This window comes from Vanellus vanellus, assembly GCF_965231255.1.
Source record: "Vanellus vanellus genome assembly, chromosome: 16".
Classification (NCBI taxonomy): domain Eukaryota; kingdom Metazoa; phylum Chordata; class Aves; order Charadriiformes; family Charadriidae; genus Vanellus; species Vanellus vanellus.
This window is the reverse complement of record NC_138921.1, coordinates 295297-322877: the sequence shown is the minus strand read 5'-3', so window position 1 is coordinate 322877 and position 27581 is coordinate 295297. Positions and strand designations below refer to the sequence as shown.

Sequence of the window (27581 nt, the reverse complement as noted above, 5' to 3'; positions counted from 1 at the left end):
CACCTCCAGCTGTACTGCTTGTCCCACTGCTTCATGGACACCCTCCCATGCATCACACCCCAGGCCACCCACCCTGCCCTGCCCAGCCTCCATCCACATCCCAAGGGGAGAGCTGGGGGGCAGCCCTTCACCCATCCTTTGTCCTGCCACATGTCTGTGAGGTGAACCCACCCCCAGGTCCTGCCACGTCTCCAGGGGGACACAGCCCTACATCCACCCCAGGTCCTGCTGCTCTGGCCTGTCTACATGCCAGGCTACGTGGTGCCCAGGAACCTGCTGTCTGGGAAGATCTTGGCACATCCTCCCACCCAAGGGTGCAATCCCCAGGAGGGAGAGGAGGAGGAGGCACAGAGAGCCCTGCTGCTCCTGCAGCCCCAGGGAGCTGAAGGAGCTTCTCCCCTGCCTGGGAGCTGGGCACTGCCAGGGCCCTCTGTCATGGGGTGCCCTGGGAAGCAGGTCTGAGAGCCCCGAAACTTGGCCAGCATGATGTCACTGTTTATAATAGCACCGTGCTCTATGGGAGCTGCCCTGGTGTCGGCACACAGAGGAGTGGCAGCGTCAGCCTACGCGTGTGCTTGCCATGGGCAAACAGCACCGTGCAGTGAAGCCAAGTGCTATCCTCCTCCTCCTCCCTGAGCACCTCCAGCTGCTTTTGTCAGCCAAGGGTGGGTGCCTTGGCCCCTGTGGTGGCAGGTCCCCCCACCCTGGCTTCCTCTGGGAGATGGGGCCAGCCAGGTCCAGCCAATTTGTGACCTTGGGAGGGGTCACAAAGTGTTAGGTGTGGTAAAAGCAGGAGCGACACAGGTCTGTGGGTATCAGGTGTTCCCAGGGGGGGAGGGATGAGGCCGGGAAAGCAGGTGGAAGGAGGGAGGAGAAAGGGGTCCCGGGACCCTCTCCTCGCTGCCAGGGCTCCGGCAGCCTGTGCAGCCCTGCACTGCTGGTGGGTCTGTGCGGCCGGGGTGGCGCGAGCAGGACAGCAGGGTAACCCCTGCCCCTGTACTCCTCTCTGCTGCTGTGCCCAGGGGAAAGGCCACGAGCTCGAAAGAGACTGAATTCTTCTTGCCTGGCGCTGCAGCCAGGTCGCAGCCTGGCCTGTATCATCCCGCCCTTGAGTCAGGCAGGTGTCCCCGGCCCCTGGGCAAGACCAGTCCCAGGCAACGTACTGGCACGATAAAATTCCATCACTGGTATTTAACATTATGTTTAGCACCTACAAAGGGAGCCCAAAGCACTCCTGACCCTCCTCCCCTTGCTGCACTTGTCCCCTGGCTGGGGGACAGCCCCCCCGTGCCTGCCCGGGCCCCTGCTCTCCGGCACGGGTTTTCCCTGTCTGCTGGGCAACCTGCCTGCCTGCGCCGGCACGCAGCAGCCGCCCTGTGATTTCTGCAAGCGGGTGCGATCGCACCCTCACCTGTCCGGTGCCGACACGCTGGGCAGAAGCCCGCAGCCCTCCCTGCTCTTTGCCGAGCCAGGCCCCCGGGAGCCAGAGCCCCGGTGCTCCCTGAGGGGTTTGTGAACCTCTCTTCACTCCACTTTCACAGGAATAAGGAGGTCTGCTTCTCTGAGCTGCGCTGGGCTGGATGCGTGCACACCTCACTGCCTTGAGGATCCCCGAGAGGATGCTGCGTAGAGTGGAGCAGGGCTGCGGGCTCCCTGCTGCTCTGGCCCTTTGTGGTCTGTGAGGATGTGGCTGGGTCATTCCTTGGGGCAAATGAAACCAGGAGACCAGCAGGAGAAACGGCAGGATAAATACCGCTGCATGTGGTGAGAGCTGTGCATCCAAGGCTGCTTTATCAGCGTAGCTCAGCGTGCTTCTGCAGCTGGGCGCTCTGTGCAGGAAGCCCAGCATCAATGCTGCCAGCCATGCACCAGTATCTATTGCCGCAGTCCCAGTGCTGCTGCTGGCAGAGCAGCTGGGGAACAAGAGCAGTTGCACCCCCACCAGCTCAAGGTTGCCTTCGGGGTCCCCTCCACACCCCGAAGGCAGGAGAGCTGCTGCCAGCTGTGCTGCCTGAGGGATCGGAGCTGGGTGTGCGCCCAGTGCCTGCTCCCCAGGAACAACCTCAGCTAAGGGCCCGGCTAATGAACAGAGCTGCAGGCGGTGGAGATGCCTGCGTGGCGCATGGGGCAGCCCAACAGCACAGGGGCTCATCCAGCAAGTGAAGATCATGTCGCTTCTGAGGCTGGCAGAGGGATAGGAAGGACCTGTTGGGTGGCACAGTGCTTAGAGGGGATGGCTTGAGCAGAGTTGCTTGGGAAAGGGCCATTATGCTCCAGCAGAGCCCAGTGCTGCTCAAGGCAGGAGAGGGGAGAGCTGCCAGCGAGCCGAGGAGCAGGGAACAGAGGGCTCTGGGATGCCAGCCCAGCTGGAGACCCACGCTGTCAAACAGGCCTGGAGAGGGATGTCTGAACCAACAACATTCCCAGCATGGAAACTGTTGGACCCCCTAGGCACCTCCACCATGCCTATTTTTCTGGCCTGCAGTGGTGGGTCTTCTGCTGTGGCAGAGGAGGTTGTGGTCCTGCTCCATCCCACACACCTCCCAAGAGAGCTCGAAACTTCCAGAGGAGCAGTGAACTGGATCTCGGTGGCATGCCCTGGGCAAGCTCTTTGGTCTCTGGGCTGCCGGACAGGGACCTCTCCCCCTCTCCCAGGAGCTGGAAACAGGTGCTCTGCAGAGCCCACAGCACTTTCAGGTGATCACAGGAGCAGACCAGGCTTGATCCTCTCCAGGGAGCACTTCTGGTGCAGAACAAGACTAAACCCCACCAAGTCTGTCATCTGCTGAGCAGGGCTGCAGCCTCGCAGGTGGGGAGCTGGGGTCTCCATGGGACCCTCCCTCCACCCCGACACCTGGGCTTGGCCATCGCAGCACTGCCAACTGGGATGGGACAGAAGCCTGAAGGAATATATACCTCCCTAAACCCCTATATCCGCTGTTGCTCCCACCCCTGGCTGGGGCAGCAGAACTCAGATTGAGGGAGGTATGGGGCAAACCAGGCATCCTGCGGGATGGTGCAGGGCCAGGAAGGGCTGAGGACACCACAAGAAGCTCCTGAGTGTGAGTGAGCGCTGGGACCATGTGGGGCAACACACCCATGTCCCCAAGAAGCCCTTGAGGGGTGGGGGGGCTCGGGTGCTGCCCTGGGAATTAATCTTGCGGAGGTGTCAGGAAGAGGCTAAAACGAGCCCCACAGAGCGCGCAGGGGTGTCCCTCACGGTGGGATCTCTCCCCAGGTGCGATGGGGAGAGGGCCCCGTGCCGGAGGTGCTGGGCAACCCTCCACCCCGCACCCCGCACCCCGCACTCCGTACCGCGCCGGCTGTGCTGCAGCCGCTTCTCCCGCGGGCAGGAGCAGCCCCCGCCGCGGGCGGGGACGGGCTGCCGGGTCCCTGGATGGAGCCGGCCCGAGGCGGGGGGGGATGCCCCCCCTCGTGCCGTGACCCCTGCAGCGCGTCGTGGCGGCTCAGCCGGGACCCCCCCCCACCCTCCGGCGAAGAGGTGGTGCTGCCCCCGCGCAGGGAGGGGCGGGCGGGGCGGGGCGGGGCGGGGCGGGGCCGGGGCGACCCGCTCAGCGAGGGCAGCCAATGGCGGCAGCGGGCGCGCTGAGTGGGCGGGGACGGCGGGGTGGGGCGGGGCGGCGGGAATCGGCGGGCGGCCGCGGCGCTGCCGGGAGCGCGGGCGGGCCGGAGGGGAGCGGGACCGGATCGGAGCGCGGGGTCGCGCCGCCCCGGCTTCCCTTTGTTGTCCGGGCAGCCGCCGGCGGCGGCGGCACGGGCGGGATGTCCCAGGAGAACCTCCTCGGCATGGACGAGGGAGCGCTGCGGAAGCTGGTGAGTCCCCCCGGCGGGTGGGCCGGGGCACGGAGCACCCTGCCCGCAGTCTTTGCTGGCTTCTGGCGGCCCCCGGGGGGGCTGGGGGAGCAGGTCGATGTGTGCCCGGCGGTGCCCCGGCTCCCTGCGCTCCGCCGGGGGAGGGGTGGTGGTGGCGGCTCTCCGAGGCGCGGCGGGCAGCCGAGCTGGTTCCAGGGGCTGAGCGGGGACCCGTCCGCGCCTCCCTCCGCAGGTGGTGGGGCCGCCGCTGCCCCTTAGCCGGAGGGGGGGGGGGGGGGGGTGGGCGAGCGGGGCAGGTGGTGGGGCCGCCGCTGCCTCTCAGCCTGATGGGGGGGGCCGCTTGGCAAGGAGCTGCTGCAGTACTCGGGGGTGCCGGGCAGCAGCGCCTGGAGGGGCCTGAGCCGGCCTGGGTCGGAGCTCTGGGCACGGGGGAGCTCTAGCAGAAGCCCCTGTCCTGCCCCAGTGACTCCGGAGACTCCGGCCCTGCTGCTTTGGTGACACTTGGCCCTTTGCTGGCACCGGGGCTCAGGCTGTAACGTCTGTCCCTTGGGTCCATCTCCTTGGCCAGTAGCTCCCGCCTGAGATGGGTACTGCTGCTGGCCCGGTTACCTGCTCACCCCTCTCCCGGTGCCGGCCACCGTTTGGCCCAGGTCTCTTCTCCCACGCTGCCTGGCGCTGGCATGGTGCCACGGGCTGCTCCCCGGGCTCTGTGCCTGCATGGCTGGGCATCCCCTCCTTTGTCTGAGTCTCTTCCCTGCTCCGTTTGTTCCTCTGAGAGTCAGAGCTGGAGCTGAGCTTTGGCCTTGTGGGGGATAAGCGCCGGGGTGTCCCAACGGTGGGACTCTGGGTGCTGGGCTCTGACCTGTTCCCTCAGGGCTCTTGTGCTGGGAAGCCCTAGAAAATGCTGCCCGGCTTTGGGCAGCCCAGGGCCGCTTCCCCTCCAGCCCCGGGACACCGCAGGCTCAGGGCTGGGGGCTTGCTGGGTGTCCTGGGGGCTGAGCGTGGGGTGGCCCAGGCCAGTGCTGGGGAATGGTTACGGCAGGAAGCTGAGTCAGCCGGGAAGGCACGTCTGCGGGAACAGGAAAGAGTCGGGGTGCCGCAGCAGCGGCGGGAAGCGGGAGCTGCGCCCTGCCGTGGGCAGGGGGTCGGCACAGGGGGCTGTGCTGCCCTGCCAGAGCCTCCTTATCCTGCTCGGGGTGACAACGCACAGACCTGCCTGTTTTTTCTGGGCTGAGGAGCTTACCGCTCTTCATGGGGGATGGCGTCGGGGCCCTGGAGGCGTGGGGATGGGTGGTCTGGGTTTCTCCCCGTTCTGCCAGTGCTCCAGCTCTGCCACGAGGTCTCCGGGCTGAGACAGAGCCCCGGGAGCGGTGATGGGGTGGGTGTAGGGTCTGTGGTGCGGCTGGGTCTCCAGCCAGCCTGGGGAGGTGGATCTTACCCGCACAGCAAGTGCCGCTTCTCCCAGGGGCTTTGTCTTTGGCCCGCTGGGGGTCTGCATCCCCAGAGCACCCTGCTCACAGCTTGGGTCTCCCTGTGCCTGTGCGGCGCAGGCTGGGGAAAGCCTGACGTGAGGCGGGGAAGGAATTATTTTTCTTTCTGGTTAGGTTTTGGCTCCGCTCAGCTGGAAGAGGATTAGCCCATATAAGGGAAAACTGCCTCTCCCACCGCTTCCTCCCTGCTCCTCTGCTCTCCCCAGCCCTCAGCTCTGGGCTGCTTCTCCTCCTCCTTTCTTCTAGCAAGTGAGACCTTGGCAGCAGCATGTGACATCCCTGGGGATCCTGGAGGAAGGAGGCTGGGGGATGTGAGCAGGTCCCTGCAGCCCCGTCGCCGGGACTATTGCTGTGATGGCTGGGATGGGAGCTGCTGGGGAGCCTCTGCCCCCCACCCCCCCGCTCCCTCCTGTAGGTGTCCATGTGGTTCCTTCCCCAGCTGCCTGCTGGTACCCTGCGCCCGGGGAGGCCAGTTGAGATGAACCTGTGGTGCAGCATGAAGATAACAAAGAGCTTGGAGGAGCCTGGGGAGGGAGCTGCTGCAGGGTGGCCCTTAGCTGGGTGTCTGGAAGCAGGGGTTATTTGAGCACTCGGGGCTGTGCTGAGCTCCAGGCTGTGGTCAGCTGGCCCTGGGCTGGGAAATGCTCCCCTTTCCCAGCCCGTCCAGATCTCAGGCTGGTTAATTAGACAGGCAGGATGCAAATTCCCTTACAGACAGAGGCAGGGCAGGCTTGAGCTAGGAAAGTCATGGCCATGAGGTCATCTTCTTACACCTGATGGCCTTTGGGAAAGGCTTCAGTGGCCCTGAGGAGCATTGCATCCCTGCCATGTCCCTGTCACCCAGCTGTTCCTCCTGCTTTCCTCTGCCGAGGAGGCAGCCACGCTCTCCGTGGCTCCTTCCAAAGGTGACAGTGAAGCTTGGGGCTGGAGGAAGTTCTTGATGTGCCTGGTTCCTGTCCCCAGAGCAGTTTCCCTGTGGCCAGGCTCCAGCCTCCCAAGTGCTCTATGCTTAGCCACTCCAGGGAGCCGGATGGATGCAGGGCTAATTACAGCCCTCCCGGAGGAGCCGCCAGCCATGCCGGGGCTCTGAGCACTGCTGTGCTTGGGCATCATCGGGAAAGCAGCCCACGGGTGCCTTGCCAGCACCCTTTTCACAAAGCCACTTTGTGTGTGTGCTGAGGCGGGCGTTTGCTCATAACCATTAATTTGCTGCCGACTGGGCAGGGCTGGCGGGGCCCTGGCATGTGCTGATCCCTGGGCCTGCCCGTGCCGGCAGGGTTGGGCCCCTCGTCCCCTTCCCACCCCCTGGCTCCAGCCGTGGTTTCCGGCACACTCTCCCTCGCCGCTGGCCACGGAGCCTCCAAAGCCACACGTTTGCCTCATCCTGGCTCCCTGCTGACGTGGGCTTGGGACGAGGCTCTTTCTCCTGCCCCGCTGCCGTTTCTCCTGCGGGGAGAAGCCTTCCAGGACCCGGGTGCAGGTCAGGTCCCAGCTGGAGCCTCCTGGGCAGGGCAGACCCTGAGCTGATGGGTGGGTGTCACACAGCACCGGGGTGCAGGGTGTCCCCTGCTCTGGGGTGTGCGGGGTTGGTGTCCCATCGTGTGTGCATGTGTGTGTGTGTGTCCCTCTCCTGCAGCTGCTGCCCCCCGTCGCCCTGACCCAGCTGCCGGGGCTGAGCCATGCACCGCCAGCAGCTTATTTAGGGAAAGGCCGGGGCCTTGGCCTCCCGGTGTGCAGCAGAGGAGTGTTTTTCTGTCCTCAAGGCCTTTGCACGGCTTCCGGGAGATCCATGCTTGCCACGGCGCCTCTGCCTTCAGCCGCTTGTTTTGGGCTGGACCAGGCTCCATCGCTGCCACCCCGTGTGCGGTGGAGCTGGGCTTCCCAGCCAGCCAGGGTGGCCGCCGCCTCTGCTGGAGCAGCAGGGGAAAGGCCCCGTCTCGGTGCCTTTGTCCTGGAAGCCGTCGCCCCCCTGCCTGCGGCAGCATCCCCAGGGTGCAGGAGGCCACACGGGGCAGGCAGGCCTGGCGCAGACGGGAAATGGGAGGCCCATGTGGATGGAGGGGCTGGTTTCCTCCCCGACGTCCCCTGCCCTGCAGCACGGCGGCTCCTGCTCTTCCCAGCTGCTTCCCTGCCCTCGTGCCAGCGGAGGTGCCAGCTCCAGATGAGAGCCTGGGGGGCTGCGGGCCCCAGCTCTGGCCAGGAGGCAGACACCCGTGCTGCTGCGGGATGCGATAAGCGGCTGCAAGTGTGCTGGGAGGGATGGCACTGCCAGCCGGCATGGTGGGAGGGAGCACCCCAGCTTCAAGCGGCTGCCCCTGAGGTTGTGTGCATTTTCAGTGCCAGGCTGGCTGGGGTGAGCTGCCTTGGGGTTTGGTGGTCCCGGCTGCCAGGCAGCCTGCTGGGATCTTCCCAGCTGGGGAAGGATAATGCTCCCGCTGCGCCTCGAGGCTGGCAGGGGCTGGAGGACCACAGTTTTGGCTGCTGCTGGGGTGGTACATGGGGACTCTACCCTTCACTGGGGTGGAAATATCCTCCCCTGGTCCCCAAAGCCCAAGCAGGGAGAGCGCAGTGCGATGGCTTTGCTGGGGGCTCTGTGCGGGGGGGGGGGGAGGTTGCTTGTGGGTGGTAGTTTGGGGCCCTCGGTGCTGCCCAGCCTGGGTCCGCTGAGGGACTGACCCTGGATTCCTGCTGCAGTGGAACCTGAAGAGCCCGGATGGGTGGCCCGGCGGTGGCCCGGCGGTGGCCCGTGGGACTGGAAGGGAGGGGACTGATGCTCTTGTCCTGTGGCACAGCCGCGGCTGCTCCCAGTGTGCCGGGGCTTGATGCTGACAGCAGCTGCTCTGGGTCACGGGGTTTATTTTTAACGAGCTCCATGGGAAATTGCCTCCTGTGTTCCCAGCATCGGGTTGGTCCTGATGTCTCACAGCAGGACAGTGGGGCCGTGCCTGCCCTGGCTGGCCTTTCCCCACGGATCCGGCTGCCTTCTGGCCCGCGTCGGTAGGGGGGGGTGCTGTGCACGGCCCCCTCAAAGCACTTGGGCCAGTGGCAGCGCTGGGGCTGTGGACCTCATCTGGACAAGGGGGAAGCAGCTCTGGGTGCCCATGCCAGGTCCTGGCGAGTGGACTTCGGTGGGCTGAGGAGCACCCATGAGATGTTTGTGGCAGGGCTGGAGGGGGGGGGGATCATGGCCGTGCTTCCCACATACAGAGGGTTGGACTTTGATTTAGGATAGATTCCACGCATGGATTTGGCTCTGAGAGCCACGTGCCATCCCCTAGTGCTGGGCGAGGGTGGGGAATGCTGCAGGGGGGCCTGGAGGGTGGTCCCTCCTCCATGGGGTGCTGGGACCCTCCCAACCAGCACCTCCTGGGGGCCATGGTGGTGGGATGGGGACAGCAGGGTCCCTCCCTGCTGCTGCAAGGGCTGGCGTGGGCAGGAGGGCGCATCCCTGTGTGGGTGCCATGGGATGGCAGGGCTGCAGGCAACCAATCCTTGGGGGCTGCACAGACCACCGGGAGAGCATTCATGCCACGTGCCCCTGTCTCCTTGCCCCTCACATGCCTGGAGGTCTCTGTGCCACTGTGGCAGCCACTCCTCGCCATGGCTGGTCCCAGCATCCTGCCCCTGGTTGGGCCATACCCACTCCCCACGGGGCCAGGCAGTGCCGGGCAGCGTGTGCCATGTGCGTGGGCCCTGCCAGACAGACGGTCCCATTGTACAGCGTGTGGGCAGCCTGGCGGAGGGCGGCACCGGGGCCAAGCTGGGGGGCTGCAGTGGCCGGAGCTGTTGCTGAGCCCTCCCCTGTCACACCCAGCTGGAGGCAACGCTGGACCTGGCTGAGCGGCGCCGCATCCGCTCAGCCATCAGGGAGCTGCAGCGGCAGGAGCTGGAGCGGGACGAGGAGGCGCTGGCATCCAAGCGTTTCCGCCCGGAGCGTGGCAGCCACCGGCAGGACGACAAGGAGAACTGGCCGCGGTGAGTCCGGTGTGGGGCTGGGGTCGCGCTCACCCCCTGCCTCTGCCCCCAGGGATGGTGGCTTCGGTGCCTGGCCTTGCTGTGGCTTGGACAGATTTGGGTGGGGGGGAGGGTGGGAGCAGCCTGGCACCAGGCAGCTTGGCATGTGGAAGGGGCCCATGGCCTGAATTTGTTGGCTGCCCACGAGGGGACTTTGCTCCTGAGCACCCACAGCAGCTCCTGGCCGGCTGCTCTCGCCCCCACACAGGTCCCGGCGCCTGGAGGAGGAGCAACAGGCAGCCCTGGCCGCTTTGTCCAGGCAGCTTGAAGCCATCACCGATGTGGAGGAGCTGACAAAACTGGTGAGTGACCGTGTGCCGGGGCTGACCGTGTGCCGGGGCTGACCGTGTGCCGGGGCTGACCGTGTGCCGGGGTGACCCTGCCTCTCTCCGGGGTCTTTCCGTCTTGCAGCTGCGGGCGGCGGGTGAGTACGAGGAGCGCAAGCTGATCCGAGCTGCCATCCGCAAGCTGCGGGCTGAGGAGATCGAAGGTGAGGCACCGTCCCCGCGTCCTGGGGGTGGCTACCCTGGAGAGCCCGAGGTGTGGGCAGCTCCTTCCTAAATGCTGCCTTTGCTCCTGTCCAGCTGCAACCCTGGCTGAGAACACTCAGAGCAGCCGGAGGAGGGATGGCAGTGAGCCCGCAGCTGTGCCCGGGGATGTGAAAAGCAGCCAGAGGGATGATGCTGAAACACCAGCCCTTGCTGGGAGCCGGAAGAACAGCCAGCAAGGTGATACCGAGCTGCCAGCCCTGGCCGAGAGCGGGGAGAGCCATGGCGAGGGCAGCACTGAGCCCCTGGCCAGGGGGAGTGGGGAGAGCAGGCAACGAGATGATGCAGAGCAGCCGGCACTGGCTGGGCTGGACGAGAGTGACCGCAGGGGGCCTGTGGAGCAGCCCCCTGCCCAGGAGCCTGAAGGCTCAGCGGTGAGTGTGCAGGGTGCTGCTGGGGGCACAGGACCACCAGAGACCTCCTTGCCCTTCCCTTGGGCTCCTGTGCCAGCCTGCCCAGGGGATAAGCCCCCAGGTGTGCCAGGCTCGCCCACCCAAGGGGATTGGGGCAGGTGGAGCTGGGGTTTTTGGGGACATGGGGGATGTGGCTGGGCTGCGCCAGTGTGGCCCCAGCAGTGGTGAGCTGGGGCTGGGGGCTCAGGCCTGGGCGCCCCTGGGCTTCTCCCTGAGGATGCAGCCTGGGCACGAGTGCTGCGGGCGAGGGGTCTGTGGGGCCCCTCAGTGCGCTCGGTGCACCCCTCCCCACTGCATCTCTGCGGGGACGGTGCTCTTTGGAGGTGTTGCCCGCTCATCCTGCCTGCGGCAGCTGCCTGCATCTGTCCCCTTGCACAAGCAGAAACCTTGATACCCCCATCCCCCTCCCCATGCTGGTCATTCCTGCTGGCCCTTGAGGGGCCAGGGCTCACTCTGGAGTGATGCTGCTCACCCCCAGCCGTGGTGGGGACTCTCTGGCTGGGGAAAGGACGAGCTGGTGGGCAGGGCTGGAAGGAATGGGTGCCAGCTGGGGTTTCCTGTGCAGCAACAGCGACCCTGCAGTGGACTATGGCTCTCGTGTGGTGTCACTGCAGGGACCTCCTACTGCCACAGGATTGCCCTTTGGGGGAGAGGGTGGGGGAGAAGCAGTGGATATAACCACAGGTGTGGGTCCCTGCATCCACCTTCGTTCAGCCCAGCTTCTCCCTCCATGGGACCATGGCAGAGGGGTGGAGGGACGTGGCCCTGTGCCACCTTTCTGCACTGTCTGCCTTCCCCATCCGGATGTGCTGGCATGCTACCCCCGATCCTGGCCGTGCTGGGACATCTCCCAAGCAGCCAGCAGGGCTGTCCCACTCTGTCTGGCTGATAACTCCAAACCCGAGGCCATTTCCCTTAAACAACGGCTGCAGTGGTGCCTGGGTTTGGGTCCTGGTTCCCCCATGACCCTTGGAGTATGGGCCTCTCTTTGCCTCCCTGTGCCCTGGAGTCACGTCAGCACCTGGAGCCTGTGGTGCTTCTAGAGGGACTGGCACTCTTTGGAGTGTCAGGGACATATCTGTCACCTGCATGTCCTTGCCACTCTGATGTTTGTGGTCCTGTGCCCAGAGCATTCATTGCTTGCCAAGCAGAGCTGCTGGTGCTGCGGGCAGGGGCAGGGGCAGGGTGATGCAAAACTGAGTGCTCCCTGTCTCACAGAGCCCTGAGGTGCCTGGGCTGGGGGGCAGGAGGGGACAGGGGCACCGGGTAGGGGCTGTCCTCTCCTCCCACCCCTTTGCATCCATGCTGGACAAGGCTGGTGTACTTGTGGCAGAGACCACAAGGACACAAGAGCCAGCTCCTTGCGCTGTGCCCTGGTGCTTATCAGCCCCATGCAGGGGAATGCCAGGAGCCCCAGAGCTGTGGAGGGTTTGGGGGCCCCCCCTTTAGTAGACACAGGGTCCCCCTCCCCGCCTGTTGGAAGCAGCAGGGTGTGAGGACACTTATCCCCCTGCCAGCCTCCTGCAGTGATCCCTGTGTAGGGGGTGTCCTGTCCAGCCCCGGCAGTGTGCAGGCAGGGACCTGACTGTCATGGGAAGAGGCCACAGCCTGCGGCATGTCCCTGGCTGGGTGGTAGGGATGGGACAGGATGACCTAATTGGAGACTGGAGCGGGGTTGGCCCCACTCTCACCCCCTGCTCTCCCCAGGCCCACGAGCGAGGTGATGTGGTGGAGCAGGAACATGTCCCGGCTGGGATGCAGGAGCTAAGCAGCCAGCAGGCGGGAGACCCCCAGAAACCCAGTGCTCAGGGTGAGTCCCCACGAATGACTGTGGCAAAGCCTTGTCCGGGTGTGTGCCCAGGGCTGGAGCAGCGCCACGGCAAGCTGTGAGCAAGCTGTGAGCAGGGGTGGGAGGATGGAGAAGGCAGCATGTCATCTCCCAAAGGTGCAGACAGGGGAGCCGGGTGCCTGGTGGGGCCGTGAGAGCAGGGATGTTCTGCAGGCAACCGCAGGCTTCCCCCGTGCAGAGCATCTTCTCTCTCCCGCAGCTGTGGTCTCGGCAACCCTCGTGCTCCTGGAGCTGCAGCCGGCCCTGGAACATGGTCCAGAGCCTGAAGATGGTTGCAAGGAGCCGGAGCGGGTCCAGCCATGCACCCTGGGCGCTGCTCAGCCCAAGGGGCAGCACCAGGCAGCCTGGAAGGAAGAGAGCCCGGGCATCCCTGCCACTGCCAGGGATCCTGGTGGGGGGCAAAGCCGCCAGGTGGAGCAGCACTCCCCCGGCCATCCCAGTGCTGGCAGCCAGGTACGGAACTGGTGGCACAGGCTGGGGTTGCCACTGCCACCACCAGGAGCTGGTGGTCCTGTGGGTGATGGCGTAGAGGGGTGCATGTGCTGTCCTCCCCCCGGCAGCTGACTGCTTTGCCCCTTTTCCTCCCTGCAGCTTGGTGTTGAGGTGCGTGCCCAGGTGTCGGGGCCGGCCAGAAGGCGCGGGGAGCAGACAGCCGGTAAGTGCAGCCCCATGAGGGGAGTGCTGGGACTATGCCCCCTCCCCCAGGCTGGGCAATGCTGCCCCAGGGGGCCCCCACTGCATCCCTGCCCTGCAGGACAGCACTGCATGCACATTCCGGCAGCGCAGGGAAGGGCATCAGGCCTGGGGACGTGACTTTAGCCCACATGGGCTGGGGCAGGAATGTGTTGGCCAGGCCAAGGGCCATCCCCAGCCGGTGGCCGTTTGCTGCCCGGCTGTGCGGTAGCGGTGCCTGCCCCAGCTGGGTGCTGGGGGAGCAGGGTGCCTGGCGGGCTGTTTACCAGTCCCCCAGCTGCAGGCTGGGCGGCAGCAGGGCCATGAAAGGGAATCAGTGCCGGCAGCAAACCCCAGCCTTTTGCATTCTTTGTCCCAATAAGGCCGGGAGCTGTGTGCTAGCTGGCCCTGACCCCCCCCCCCCAGGGCCGCAGTCACTGGCCCCGCCGGGGCTTAGCACCCTCCAGGTCCTCCCTGTAGCCTTGAGGGATCGGGGTGGCCAGCAGCTGCCCTGTTCCTAGTGCTGGGAAAACCATCCCTGTGGCTGTGCTGGGAGGAAACGGGACTTAAAAAACAGAGACCAGCTCTCTGCCCCCAGGGTCAGGGTTCCCACTCAGAGCCTCCCTTGCAGGCAGAGGTCTCCTCCTGCCAAGAAGCCCTAGGGGTCTGCTGGCTCCTGGGAAGGCAGAAACCCTGGGGAGATGCTGGGGAGTGGTGGGCATGGCACATCCCTGGGGCGGAGGGAAGTGTGCAGGACCCAAACCCTGTCGCCTCACCTGGGGGTTCAGACCTGGGTGCTGGGGAAAGGCTGAGCACCCCCCCCCCTCCCCGTGGGCATCAGCAACTCCAGCCCCACGCCAGAGCACTGCCCGTTTAGTGCCTGCCTGCACCCTGGGTGGGGGCTGAGCTGCTGTGCCCCACTGCATCCTCTCCAGAGGCAATATTGGGCTGGCCCTGCTCTGCCAGGGACTGGTGGGTGCAGGGTTAATCCCCATCTCTCAGCACAGACCCCGGGTACCACTCACTGTACTGCCAGGGCACAGGTACCCCAGTCAGTGCCTTGCCCTCCTCTGTGGTGTGGTTTGGTACTGCAGGACAGGCAACCTGCAAGTGCTGGCAGATTTTGGCACTGTGCTCTGGGGAGTGTGGGGTCACAGGGAGGGGGATGCCAGGGTGCTGTCCTTGGGGGGGAGAGGGAGGATGGCAGCAGCATCCTGTGCCGCGCTCATGCTCTGTGCCCCTTGTCCTGTTCCTTGCATATCTTGCCTGTCCCTTCCCAAGCGGCAGTGCCCACCCAGGACCTAGTGGGGACCCCAGCTCGCCTGAACACTCACCGGTGGGAGCAAGTGCCCTCCTCTCCACGCCCGGCTGGCCGCACGGGTAGGGTCCTTGTGGCGGCTGCCTCCTCTTGCTGTGCTTCCCGGTGGCTGGAGGTCCCCAGCGCAGCAGAGCTGTGTGGTGGCAGGATGCTGCAGGGCTGTCTGTTGGCTGCTCACCTGCTTTCTTGCCCTCCTCCCCACCCATGTGCAGGAGCAGCCAGACCCCAGCAGAAGTAGGGGGGCAAAAGCTTTGAAGGGCTGTGGGTGTCGGGGGGGGGGGGGGGGGGGATGGGACACAATGGGGGGCATGCATGGCAGGGTATCCGCAGGGCTTGCATGGGTGGTGGGGTGTCTGGGGGACAGCATGCATCGTGTGGGCGCTGTGGGGTGCTGCACGGCAGGGCACTTGGGGGGGGGTGGTGGCATGCATCTTGTGGGTGCCCTGGGGGACAGCATGCGTGGTGGGGCACCCCTGTGGGGGGGGGCATCAGGCATGGTGTGCGGCCGGGAAGGGGGACGCAGCGTGCGTGGCGGGGACACCCATGGGTCGCTGCAGCCCCGGTGACCCCACCGCGCCTGTGTCCCTCCTACCCCCGCAGAGCCGAGCCCCGCCGGGCCCCCGCCGCGGACCACCTCGGTGCGGGAGCGAGCCCAGCGCTTCACCCCGGCGGACCCGGAGCCGGCCCCCGGCCCGGCGGGGGCGGGCGGCTCGGGGGGGCGGGCCGGGCCCGGCCAATGGCAGCGGGGGCCCCGCACGGCCCCGGCGGGGCCCGCTCAAAACGCGCGGGGCGGCGGCGGCGGAGGCGCAGAGCAGCGCCCGGTCCCGCTCCCGGCCGGCCCCCGCCCCGCTCCCGGCCCCGGCCCCGGCCCCGCTCCCGGCCTCGACGGCATGAAGACCTACTTCACCATCGAGATCAAGGATGGGCGCGTGCAGCCCCTGGCGCCCCGTGTCGTGGCCGCCCCCGGCAGCCAGCGGGCAGGTGGGCACCGGGCAGGGGAGAGGGGCAGCCGCGGGCAGGGACACCCATGGGGCAGGTGGGGTGAGGAAGATGGGTCGTGCAGGCAGGTGGCATCCGTCAGGAGACTGGGTGGGGAAGGTGGGCAGCACAGGCAACTGGGCATGAGTGGGCATCACTCGGGGAAGTGGGCACCCGCTGGGGAGGTGGGCCCCGTGGGGGCAAGGGGTGCCGGTAGGCAGGCACTGGCAGGGCCATAAGCACTGTGGGACAGTGCTCCCGACGGGATGATGTACGCAGTTGGGCAGAGGAGCAAATGGGTGCTAGTGGGCAGCTGGGCACCGAGAGGGTGGTGGGCACCAGTGTGCAGGTGGAAACCAGCAGGTGGGTGGGCTGCAACAAGCAGGCGGGTAGTGATAGGTGAGGCAGGCACCGATGGGACGTGTCAGCAGCAGCAGTGGCATCTGGGTGCTGGCAACGCGGAGGCTGAGCGTGGGCGCTGCCAGAAGAGCAGAGGCCATGGGCAGGAGTGTGCCTGGCAGCCCTCACCCTTTGGCAGGAATGCTCAGCCTGCTCTGGGCATCTCAGTACTGGGAAGCCATCTGGCCCTGCAGCCTGTCCTCATCCCCACCGTCCTGCCACATTCGTGCCCAGGGTCATTCCCCCGCGCCATCACCTGCCCCACGTTCATGCTCTGTCCCCACTGACCTGCTGGTCCAGGGGAGTCTACGCTGTCCTGCTCCATCCCATCTCTGCTGCTGTGTGGTGTCTGATCCAGCTCTGCCCCTCATCCAGCCCTGCCTGCAGTCCTGGCTGGCTTGTGATGTTCCTGGGGCTGTCCCTCACACCAGGGGGTCTTGGCTCCAGCTGGTGTGCAGCGGAAAGTGTCCTTCCTTGGAGAGGAGGGCGAGCTAGGGTGGTGAGGGGGGGCTGGCTTCCCCATGCCTTGGCTGTTCCCAAAGCCATTCCCCTGTACCAGAGCTCAGTGCCCACCGCTGAGGCAGGATGCGTGCAGCAGCCAGGCAGCCCGGCCGGAGCCAGTCCCCGGGCGCGAGGCTGAGCCTGCCGGGCTGGGGCTGGGGCAAACCCCACATGCCTCTCACTCCTCTTGCAGAGGTGACCCTGGGGCTGCGGAGCACCCCTATCCGCATCACCACCATCCCCAGCAGCGGTGGCAGCGTCTGCAGCGTCAGCAGTGTCACCAGCAATGTCACCAAGGTGAGTGCCCCAGAGGGGCTGTGTGCTGTGGGGCTATGCTGGGCACGGGCTGGGAGGTCCTGGACTTGGGAGCAGTGACCAAGAGTGGGGCAGGCGGGTGCTGGCAGCACAGTCCAGAGGCTCTGGCTGTTTGGTTTTTTTTTGTTTGTTTGTTTGTTTGTTTGTTTGTTTGTTTTTTACAGCCAGGGGGGACCCCAGGGTCTATGTGGAGGTACAGCCCCAGCCACATGAGCCTCCTGCACCCTGGACTGTGCCATCGTGTATGCGGGCACTCTGGGGTTAGGGGGCAGGTGGGCTGGGAGCCTTTTGTGGGTCTCCCTCTGTTTTAAACGCCTCTAAGGTTGGCAGCAGCTCAGGGAAAAACCTATTACCACCCGTTCCTCTGTTTTCCCTCCTGGGAATGGATGGACCTTGGCCATGGCGCTGGGGACTCAGCCTAGGTGGGTGCTTCCTGGAGGTCTCTGACCCACCCTGGAAGCGCAGGCTGGGGTCCTGGCTCCTCCTGCTTTGCAATCCCAAGCCGAGAGCAGAGCAGCAGCCCCAGCCTGCCTGGCCTGGGAGGGATTCTTGGGTGCGACTGGAAAACAAAATAATAAATAAAATCCCTTAGCTCTGTTTTGGGGCAAGAACGGGATGTGCCCCCCCCTTTACCCCCCCCGGGTGCTGGGTGCGCACAGGAGGCAGCCCCGCGCGTGCAGCCCTTCGAGTGCTTTTATCTGCTCCTGCCCATCTAGGGTAATGCGAGGCACTCGTGCACGCGGCCTTGGCAGGAGCTGGGATGTCAGTCGTGGCACTGCCTCGCTTGTGGCCCTGCACGCGCCCAGCTGCCTCTGCGGCCACAGCACTGCTAGTGGCTATGGTGCCGCTGCCTTGCTCTGTCCTTGGCTCAGCCCTCGCCAGCGTGAAGCAGGCAGTGCCCAGCGCCTGGCAGGGCTGCCCTCGAGTGCTGCCCGCACTAGCCAGCGGGTCCCATTGCCCACAGGCAGCTCGCTGCCTGCAGAAGGGTGACTTCCCTGCGCTAATGCGCTTGGGCAGGCTTGGCCCGAGCAACCTGTCAGCTCTCATTAAGGTATTAGTGGTGCTGCCTGGTAGGGTGGGGGGGCTAGGGACCCATCGGCTGCCCAGCGGGAGACGCGGCTGCCAGGTGTGCTTCCAGCAGGCAGGGAGGAGGAGGAGGAGGAGGTGGCGGCAGCGGTGCTGGCAGCCCTGCCAGGTAGGGCTCGGTCGGGGGGACCGGCAGGGTGTGGGGATCTGGGGACAGCGGCTGTTGCAGTGTGTCCTCTCGCTGGTGGGGCGCCACCTGTGCCCATTGTGCTGGGACCTGGGGCGTTCATCAGGCAGCACAGGGGGACGGGGGTCCCCAAAAATCACAGCTGGTAGCTGAGGCTCTGACACCGGCACGAGCCTGGGGCTGGAGATGTTGGTGTGTTGTGGGTGATGCTGGCCAGGAACGAAGGGCGCTTGGGCGAAAGGCCATGTGGGTGGTCCCTGGCCCTGGAGTGCCCCCAGCACGGTGATGGTCTGGGCCTGATCCTGCATGGGGGCTCTACCCCACCCGCTGCACCCCACAGCCCTGCCAGCCTGGCGCCGAGGGCACGGGCAGTCGCTCAGGGCAGGGGGGCTGCTTGGCCTGACTGAGCCACCTGGTCCTGGGGCTGGAAAAGCTGCCAAGTGTCAGCGCCTGCCTCGGCACCCCTGCGCGGGACCCCCGGCCGCCGTGACAAGAATAGCCCTGCCGGGCCAGCCTCCAGCCGGGGGTGGTGCATCTGGCACCCCTATAAAGGGTAGAGGACAGCTGAGCGGGGCTCACCGCAGCGCCTGCTGGCACCGGCACTGCCGCCATGCCGGGGGTCAGCCTGGAGGGGCTGCCGCAGGCCGGGGCGGCTGAGCTGGCAGAGCTACGGCGGGAGCTGGTGGCTTTCCGGGAGGCAGTGGAGGGGCAGCTGGAGCAGGCGATGCGGCGGGTGCAGCCCCTGGCACGGGCGCTGCGGGCGCTGGAGGAGGAGCACCTGGAACTTCGGGCAGAGCTGGCGTGCCTGGGCCGCCGCCTTGACCTGCTGATGCTGCGGCTGGGGCCGCAGCAGCCACCTGGGGAGGACCTCAGCACCCTCTTTCTGGAAGCACAGGACCCTTGCGCCCACTTTGAGGGCACTGAGGAGCCCGGTGGCCCTGTGGCCCATCCGCCCGCTTTCTCCAGCACGCGCCAGCAATCGACCCTGCACCTCTCCCGGAGCAACAGCGGCGTGAGTGCGGGCAGCCCTGCTGCCCCACGGCAGCACCTGGTGGGGAGGGGGGTGGCGGGAAGGTGGCACTGGCCCATGAGGCTCCCAGCAGCCCCGGGGGTGTCTGGAGCCAAGGTGAAGCTCCTGGCATGAGGTGGGACCATGGCTGCGGTGCACGGGCGACGCACTGTCACTGGGATCTGCCGCCGTTCAGGCTCGCTGCTGTGGGGGACAAATGGTGCCTGCCTGCTCCGCATTGCCAGAGTGCCGGCCGGGCAGGCAGGCTGAGGGCAGGCAGGCTGCAGGCAGGCAGCTGTCCTGCCTCCCCCGCTTGCACACAGTGGTGGTGAGGCACAGGCGGTGGCATGGGTGCTCGTGGCCCACATCACCTCTTGCCAGCGGCTTTGCCATGGGCTGGGTGCCGGGCTGGGGCAGCGGGACGCAGGATGGGTCCAGGTGTGCGGCAGAGCTGCTCCGGCCCCATGCCGGCACCTCCTGCCTGCTGCCTCCCTGCCCTATTCCGGGCCTGGCCCGCCGCCTGCCGCACATTGCTGGGGGGTCGTGCTGAAAGGGACTTGGTGTCCTGGCTTTGCTCCGGCAGGGGCTGAGCTGGCCTAGATCCTGAGCAGGGATGCGGGGGAGGCTCTTGATCTCCTGCACAAGCTCTTCTCTCCGCTAAGTCCCTTAATTCCCTGGAAATCCCTTGTGCTGTAATGGCGTGCACTGGCCTTGCCAGCAGCTTGCCTGCTGCTGGGCAGCGGGCACTGCCCAGCCTGGAACACCCAGGCAGCCCCTGCCTGCTGGAGGGCCCCGGCAGCCTGCGGTGATGGGGGCTGGGGAATGTTTGGGGACCTTTTGGCAGCGAGACTGGGAGCAGGTCAGAGACAGCCGGGCCCTCCTGGGGCAGGGGGTGCTACAGGGGGCGGATGTTGCACTCCCCTGTCTGCCTTGGTCACCGTGGATGACTGTGGCATCCTACCAGCTGTGAGCTCTTACACCGCATGTGGCACATCTTATTGAGGGTCCCCACCACCCTTGGTACTGGGCAAGTGTCAGGGTGATGGGGGACTTGGACCCTGAGCAGCATTGGGGGCGGGGGGGGTGGCCAAGCTGGCAAGGGCTCAGTCACACTGTGCTGTCCTTGTAGATGGAGCCAGAGGTGGTGGAGCAGCCTCAGGCACCGAGGCTGGAGCCGGAGTTGCCAAATGGCATGGAGAAGGTCCAAGTGAGGGAGCTGGAGAGAAGGAGCAAGTTGAACATCGAGGAGCTCAACAGGATCGAGGATGAAGATGTTCTGGATAAGATGGTACCTCCTCTGCAGCCGGGTTTCTAGGGGAAGGCGAGGGGACTGGTGGCAGAGGGGCGATGCTGACCTCTGCCTCCTCCTGCAGCTGGATCGGACAACAGACTTTGAGGAGCGGCGATTGATCCGAAATGCCATGAGGGAGCTGCGCCAGCGTAAGCGAGGTACTTGGGGACAGTGGCATCCCCTCTTCCCCACACCACCCCGGGGCTCTGGCGGAGGCGTTGCAGCTGGAGCCGGCAGGGTGCTGGCACGTGGCCATCCAGCTGTGGTGAAACAAGAGGGTGTGTTGGGTCTTCTGCTGCACCCCTGGCTGCGTCAGGCTGAAGACATTGTCCATCCCATGAGCCGGTTCCGGACTGGCAGCAGCCGGCAGGACCCCTGGCGTGGCAGGGACTGTGCCCGCTGCCCCTGCCTCTCACTGCTGACGCCGTCTCCCACCTGTGTTTGCAGACCAGCGGGAGAAGGAGCGGGACCAGCGGCTGCAGGAGACGAGGAGCCAGGCTACGGCAGGGAGGGCCGGCCATACCACGGAGACAACCACCACGCAAAGCACCCAGTCGGCCGATGGCTCAGCACGCAGCACCATCACCAAGACCGAGCGTCTCGTCCAGTCTAGTATGGGCTGTGCTGGGGGGGGGGGGCGCGCAGGGCTCGCTTGCCCACCACGGCTGGTGTGCCATCCCTTTGGGGGGCTGTGCAGAGGCGTTCCCAGCGCTCTGCCACCGCAGCTTCTCTGCTGCTCCTGGGTCTGGCTTGACCATGCTGGGAGCAGGACTGTGGTCCAGGGTCAAATTTTGCTGCATCTCCTCTGGCTTGCCCAGAGCCTGCCTGGGGATCTTTAAGGGATCTGTTCTGCTGACTTCCCACCTGATCCTCTGCCCCATCGGGGTGGCAGGGGCCTTGTCTGCACCCCGGGCCTGTCTCCTGTCCCCCACACCTCTGCTCTCCTGGTCCCTGGGTGGCTGAAGCTGAGAGTTGCTGCAGGGGGCAGAGGGATGCTCCAGCTCCTCGCTCCTTTGCACAGCTCTGCCTGAGGGGCACATGCTGTCTGTCCCCCCTCTGCCTGCCCTGGCTATGCCTCTGCCATGTGGGACTTCTCCCTATGTGGATGTGAGGGTGCTTGGCAGCAGTGGGTGTCTGTGGGTGCTGCTGCTCCCGGCCCCAGCTTATCCCCCGTTGCCTTGCCCCCTGCAGACGATGGCACCAAGACCTCCCGTACCACAACCATGGAGTCGAGTTACGTGAAGAGATCAGACAGTAAGAGCTTTTGCAGCCCTTTCCCTGCAGCATCCTCTGGGTGTAACCCCAGAGGCATTGCTGCCGCCGAGCCATCCTTGCCTGTGGTGTGGGCAGAGCCCCCCACCTCCCTGGCACCGCTTCCCTCGGCTCCTGCCCAAGGCCTCTCTTTCTCTCTCTCTCTCTGCAGGTGGCAACAGCACATTTGTTCAAACTAAATCATCCTATAGCTCTTCTTCCAAGAAGACAGGCAGGTGAGCGGCGGTGCCTCCCTGGGGCCAGCCCCAAGTGGTGCCTGTCATCTGTCTGCTTGCACAAACCCTCTCTGCCCAGCTTGCTGTGTCCCTGTGCAGGGATGTCCCCAAAGCCTCCTGGTCCTTGGGGCTTGCTTGCTGTCTCCAGCAGCCCTCATAGGTCGCTCCATGGGCATGGAGATGTGTCTGCCAGCCGGAGACCTTAAGCCACCCCTCTTCTGTCCCAGGGACATGGAGGGCTCCAAAGTGCCAGGACTGGCAATGGTCTGAGGCCACCACGTGCCCTTCGCCAGGCTGTCCATAGCCCCCTTAGTTTGATCTGTCTCTCTCCCAGCATCTTCGACCGTGAAGACGAGAGTGCCTCCAGGCAGAGCAGCCTGGCCGCACTAGAGCGGCGCCAGGCTGAGAAGAAGAAGGAGCTGATGAAAGCCCAGAGCCTGCCCAAGACATCAGCCTCGCAGGCTCGCAAGGCCATGATGGAGAAGCTGCAGAAAGAGGGTGGGAGGTGAGGCTGGGCCATGGGCAGGCTGGCTGGGGCAGCGAGCGCCATGTGGATAATACCCTGTGTCTTCTGCCACAGCTCTCCAAACCCTGCGGCGGCACACACCACTGCCGTGCAGCGCTCCTCCAGCTTTGGTGTGCCCAACGCCAACAGCATCAAGCAGATGTTGCTGGACTGGTGCAGAGCAAAGACCCGGGGCTATGAGGTGAGTGCCACCTCCTTTCCCCCTCCCCAGGGCTGGTCACTCTGGCCCCCGGTAACTCTCCTGCCCTCACAGCATGTGGACATCCAGAACTTTTCATCCAGCTGGAGCGACGGCATGGCCTTCTGTGCCTTGGTCCACAACTTCTTCCCCGAGGCATTTGACTACAGCCAGCTGACGCCTCAGAACCGCCGCCACAACTTTGAGGTGGCCTTCTCCTCTGCAGAGTATGTAGCTCTCATGCCATCACGTGGGCTTGGAGTGGCTCAGGGCAGCTCTCCCACTCGCTGCCCGGGGCGAGGGGGTGCACAGGCAGGGGCGGTGGCACTGGAGGTGGGCGCCCGTCAGCATCATTTCCCCTGTGTCATGCAACAAGGTTTGGACACCAGGGGAAAGCGGTGGCTGTGTGGACAGAGCCATGAGAGGCCAGTGCAGCCCAGTCTGGTGTGGCGAGGGTGGGCGTAGGGGTCTGGGCTTCCTGGGTGGGGGGCAGAGCACCCAAAGGCAGGGCAGCAGCCCCCCCAGGCCCACGTGGCTCCAGGCAGTACCTTCTGTCCCGGGGTGCCAGCTGTGAGACTGCAGGGCCTAGGGAGCGGGGAGCGGGATTTGTCCATGCCAGGTGCCTCCTTTCACGGTCGTAGGGGCTCAAACACCGTCGCAGCTTCTCCAGTCTCTTCCCTTCCCCTTTTGCTTCTGGTTTTCCTGGGTGCTGAGAGACGGGAGCGCATCCAGCTGGAGGGCTGGCAGCCAGCCCCTCTCTCCTTCCTTCTGTCTCTCTCCCACCCACTCCTCCTCCCCTCCAGCACCCTGCCCAGGGGCAGGGCCGGGCGGGTGGGGGTCCCATTCCGGCCGGTGCCCGGGGCGGTGGCGTGAGCTGGGAGCTCCTGCGAGCTCCCTGGGTGCCGCAGTGCTGTTCGGTGGAGCGAGAAGGGGGCTGTGTGCCCGGCTCGTGGTGCTCCTGATAATGGACTTTTTGCCTTAATTGGGGAACCGGTGCGTGGACTTGAGAGAGCCATCGATCTCTCCAGGCTGGAAGCCAGGTGGCCTCTCGTCCTTCCTCCTCCTCCTCCTCCAGCTCTTGTGAGCGTCTTCTCCCGAGCTTCCTGCACCAGGGCTGTGCCATGCGGTTCCAAGTGGAGCTGGGCAGGAGGGCTGGGCTTGCCCCCCCATCCTCCCGGCAGGTCTATATAGGAGCTATATAGAGTGCTGCTCCGCTCTGGAACCCGCTCCCCAAGCACCTGGCGTGCCAGAACACCTCACTCCTCCTCTGTCCTTCTCTCTCGACCTCACGCCTCTCCACGCTGCTCACTTACCCTCCCCCTCCCTTGCTTGTGCCCCCCCCAAATCTCACTGAATGGCCTTGGCGCAGCGGTGCCTGGAGCCCTCCTGCCCCTGCATCGCGCACCCCCAGAGCATGCAAGAGCAGAGCAGCATCTGCCCGGGGCGGGGGATGGGAACTGCATTGATCCGTGTCTCTTGTTTTCTCTCTTCCTTCCCTCCCCGACTGGGCTGCGGTCACTGGCTTGCCCCTCTCTCTCCCTGCCCCCAGGAAGCACGCGGACTGTCCGCAGTTGCTGGACGTGGAGGACATGGTCCGGATGCGCGAGCCGGATTGGAAGTGTGTGTACACATACATTCAGGAATTCTATCGCTGCCTGGTCCAGAAGGGGCTGGTAAAAACCAAAAAGTCGTAGCCCATTTTCACCCCCCCGGGAGCGATGGTGAGAACCTTCCCCTCCAAATACCTGCCCGTGCCCCACCGCTGCCACTTGGCCAAGGGGCCAGGCAGTGGCCACCGCGGCTGGGGCAGAGGCTGGGGGTTGCCGGTGGGTGAGGGGTGAGTCCTGGTGGTGTCGGCCAGTGGGGCGAAGCTGTGGCCAGGAGAGGGGTGGAGGTGGCCAGCTACCCTCTGGCCTTCCAGAATAGCACCCATGGGGATTTAGGGGGGGGGAGTGGGCTCTGTCACTCTGGGGGGCTCTTGGCTTTCCAGCCGCAGGGATGGCACTGGCGGGAACGGAGCTGTGGAAGCTCTGCCCTCCCCGCTGGCTGAGCCTGACCCAGGGGATTAGCTGCTGGGGACGCCTCTCTGGGTGCTCTGCAGCAGCACGAGCCCGAGCGGTGCTGCCTGGGTGGAGGTGAGCCACCCCCGGGATGCCCCAATGTAGCTGCTTGCACTTGCCCCCTTGCACTCCTTCCCCCTGCCCTGGGGTGCGCAGGCATTGCTGGCTCCGGCCAGAGGGGAGCTGCAGCCGCTGCTGCGGGGCCAGGCGTGGGCGATGGTGCCCTGCCTACGAGGTGCTGCTTGCTCATATATGGGCAAGAGCGGGGAGCCTGGAAAGTGTGAGTCAAGGCTTGGGTCCTGTCTCATCTTGCAGTGTTTGTGCCTGTCTTCAGGGGCATCCCAGCTGGTGCTGGAGCTGCTGCTCCCCTGGGCTCTGTGCGGCACCAGCACACCAGGACCCAAACAATGGCTTTATAAGGGCAGAGCTGCTTTCCTTGGGCTGCCGTTGCTTTGCTGTCACTCCCTGAGCTGGGGCTGGTGGTGGTGGGGGGGGGGCGTCCGGAGCTCAGGTGGGGGATTTCCCAAGGTCCCCCCCCTTTGCCAGGGCGGCTGAATGATGAGGTGGGGGGCAGTGGTGGCTAGGCTGTGGGCTCGCAGCCTATCGCCTCCATGGCTGCATCGACTCCAGCGCAGCAGAGGCCCTGTGGGAGAGCTGGGGTGGTGGGATGCTGGAGCAGGGTCCCAGCAGAGCCCAGCCCTGGGCCTGGTGGCAGCAGCTGGAGGTCCCTCCTTGGCTGTGCCCAGTGCCAGCACAGGGGGCTGGGGTGGGCTGTGCTGGGGGCTGAGGCGTGCAGCGGGGTTACTGCAGCCTGGGGAGATAGGGGAGAGGGCTTGTGGGTGGGTGGTTGTGATGGTGGGTGGCAGGCCCTCCTTGTGCTCCGAGCTGCCCAGTGCACCCTGTCCTTGGGGCAGAGCCCCTGCCGGAGGGTGGCCCCGGGGCCAGAGCAGCTGGGCCAGCCATGGCATCAGTGAGGGCTGCCAGTTCGCGCCAAGCAGCCCCTCGCTTCTGGTGCAGCCTCTGCCCTGGGGACTCATGGCTACATCGGCCACTATTGGCAGCAGCGGCCTGGGGTGCTCTGGCACCATCTGTCCCCTGGCAGGGATCTGGGCAAGGGCCGGAGGGGCGGCAGCAGTGGTAGGGTTGCTTCTGCACCCTATCTACCTCCACCCAGCAGAAAGATGAGAGGATGGAGGTGGCCAAGTACTCTCTGTCCCCAGCCATGCTGGCAGCCTCCTCAAGCTTGTTCCTCCCCCCGGCAACTGCCCAGGGAGCCCCAGCCTCGGGGGGGGGGGGGGGGGGGGGGGGAGAGAGAGAGCAGCTGCGTGGGTGGTGTGGGCAGTAAGGCCAGGGCTGCCACCCCACCAAAAGGGCAGCAGCAGAGCACAGAGGCTGCAGGGATGGGGGGACAGCCATGGCTCCTCTTCCAGGGCGCCCCCAAGGTTGGCAGCTACTGGAGCAGGGCCCTGCACAGACCCCAGCACCGTACCCGTGCCCGGGCTGGGAGGTCGTGGTCACAGACCAGTGCTGAGCTGGTTGAAGCTGGATGGTGCCCACCCCACTGGCGGTGCTGTGCTGTGCCTGGGGCAGGCGGCCCTCTGGTCCGGGACCAGGGTGGGAACTGGGTTGGCACAGCTGATGGGAGGCAGTGGGGGCCAGGGCTTGCGGCAGGAGTGATCGGCAGTGTGTCACCAGGACCGCCTTGCCTGTCCCTGGACCAGCAGGGGGTGAGGGGTGGGGGGGGGCGGATGTTGGGGTGGGGGCACAGCACAGGCACATGTGGACAAGGGAGGTCTCTCCCAACAATGCACCAGCATCTGCTGGAGAAGGAGGGTGGGCACAGCCTGAGCAGGGGCTGACTGCCAGCACCAGAAGCTGGGGCAGACAGCACCAGGATGGCAAGGGGTGCAGGTAGGCAGCACCCATTATAGGCAGCATGTGCTCTTCACAGTGCCAGGGGTGGCAGGACTGTGGGTACCAAAGGGTGGGCAGGAGCTGAGCGAGGCTGAGGGCAGCAGTGCCCCGTGCCCACAGGACCCCGTCTCAGTCCCCACGGCGGGGCAGCCCCCCCAGGGCTGTGCTGAGGGCTGTGTCTCTGCAGGATGCTGGTGGACTGCGTGCCCCTGGTGGAGGTGGAAGACATGATGATTATGGGGAAGAAGCCAGATGCCAAGTGTGTCTTCACCTACGTGCAGTCCCTCTACAACCACCTGCGTCGCCACGAGTTGCGCATGCGGCAGAAAGAGTGCTAGAGCCTGCCCTGCCCACCACCCTGCTGCCCCCTGCCCTCAGGGCTGCCGGCGGACAGGGGAGCTGCCTGCCCCAGGAGGGTCTGGGGGAGCCAGCAGACCGGCGCTGGGGGTGGGGGGGCTCTGCCACTGGGGAGACCCCATGCCTCTGCCTCACTGGAGCTCCCTCTGCCCTGGCCGGCTGCGGTCTGACCCCGCAGGCAGGGCCAGGCAGGTGCTGCCTGGGATGCTTCCCAGCTTGGCTCGCCTCCTGCGCTCCAGCGTGTTAAGTTATTTGTTCTCCAGGAGTTGTTTGTCCCGTGGGAAGCACCCCTGCGTCCCTGGGGAGGCCCGGGCATGGCTGCACCCTCGGGCCCAGGGCTGACGTGGGTCAGCAGTTGAGCGGGGCTGTGCAGCCCAGCCTGGGTTGTGGTGCATCCCACAGGCAGCGTGCCTGCAAGTGGTCCTCCTTGGCCCCCTGTGAGGAAGCCCCTCTACCCACTGCAGACCCTGCTTGGTGCCACCTCCTTGGGGACAGCTCCACGGCCCCTGTGCTGACACCCTGCTTCCCACTGCGCACGTGCACCCTGGGGCGCTTCCACACCGGGGGGGAGGGGGGGGAGCTGCAGCACCCATGTTCTGGGGAGTGGGCAGGGAGGTGAGGGGTGCCAGGGGAGTGAGGGGCCCAAGGAGAGAGCTGGGAGGGCAGCTCCCACTCTCCTCCCCAGCTTGGGGCACCACGTGCTCAGCGTCACTTGCCCCTCCATCACTGTCTCTACACCTGCGTTGACACGTGTACCAACACCAGCCAGACAATAAAGGTTTATTCTATAGGGTGGTGCCTCTGCCTTGGGTCCTTCTCCCTGGCTGCACTACTGCTTCATGGCACCGGTGCAGCACGCGCTGCAGCACCCAGGGAAGCGCTGGCAGCCAGGCCCTCTCCCTGCAGGCCCACTGCTCACCCGGCCTGAGGGTGGACACGGGGCACACAACACACGGCTCCTCCTGCTCAGGGGCAACGCCCAGAGCTGAGGGGCACCATCAGCATCCTATGCTGGCCAAGGGCTGTTGGTTTGCTGCCCTCCACCGCCCTCAGGCCTGGCATGGGGAGAAGACGACAGAGTGCCACTGAGGCTGTGCAGAGCCAGGTCTGCAGATGGTGCAGCTGTGCCCTGCTCCCTTCCCCGGCCAAGGGCCACATGTCCCCGCTGGGCCAGCACACCCATTGGGCTGTGGCTCAGCACCGCAGGACCTACTT

The 27581-nt window shown here is 65.7% G+C and overlaps 1 protein-coding gene across 3 annotated transcripts; it reads left to right on the top strand.

Annotated features, from left to right (window-relative positions):
• The first annotated feature begins 3666 nt into the window (after nt 1-3666).
• SMTN (smoothelin) lies at nt 3667-27156 on the top strand. 3 transcript variants are annotated; one of them, XM_082491498.1, is made up of 21 exons: nt 3667-3834; nt 9139-9299; nt 9547-9640; nt 9750-9828; nt 9923-10260; nt 12007-12109; nt 12348-12601; nt 12740-12803; nt 14102-14200; nt 14739-15119; nt 16210-16313; nt 19683-19841; nt 19927-20002; nt 20292-20456; nt 21036-21098; nt 21268-21331; nt 21666-21836; nt 21912-22038; nt 22111-22262; nt 23585-23756; nt 26197-26322. In XM_082491498.1, exons 1-20 carry the CDS (start codon nt 3784-3786, stop codon nt 23727-23729), a joined length of 2850 nt encoding a protein of 949 aa, XP_082347624.1. In that variant the 5' UTR covers nt 3667-3783; the 3' UTR covers nt 23730-23756; nt 26197-26322. The 3 variants fall into 3 exon arrangements, with proteins under 3 accessions (XP_082347624.1, XP_082347625.1, XP_082347623.1); XM_082491499.1 differs by lacking the exon at nt 23585-23756 and having other exon boundaries at nt 14108-14200; nt 26197-27156; XM_082491497.1 differs by lacking the exon at nt 23585-23756 and having other exon boundaries at nt 26197-27156.
• The last annotated feature ends 425 nt before the right edge of the window (nt 27157-27581 follow it).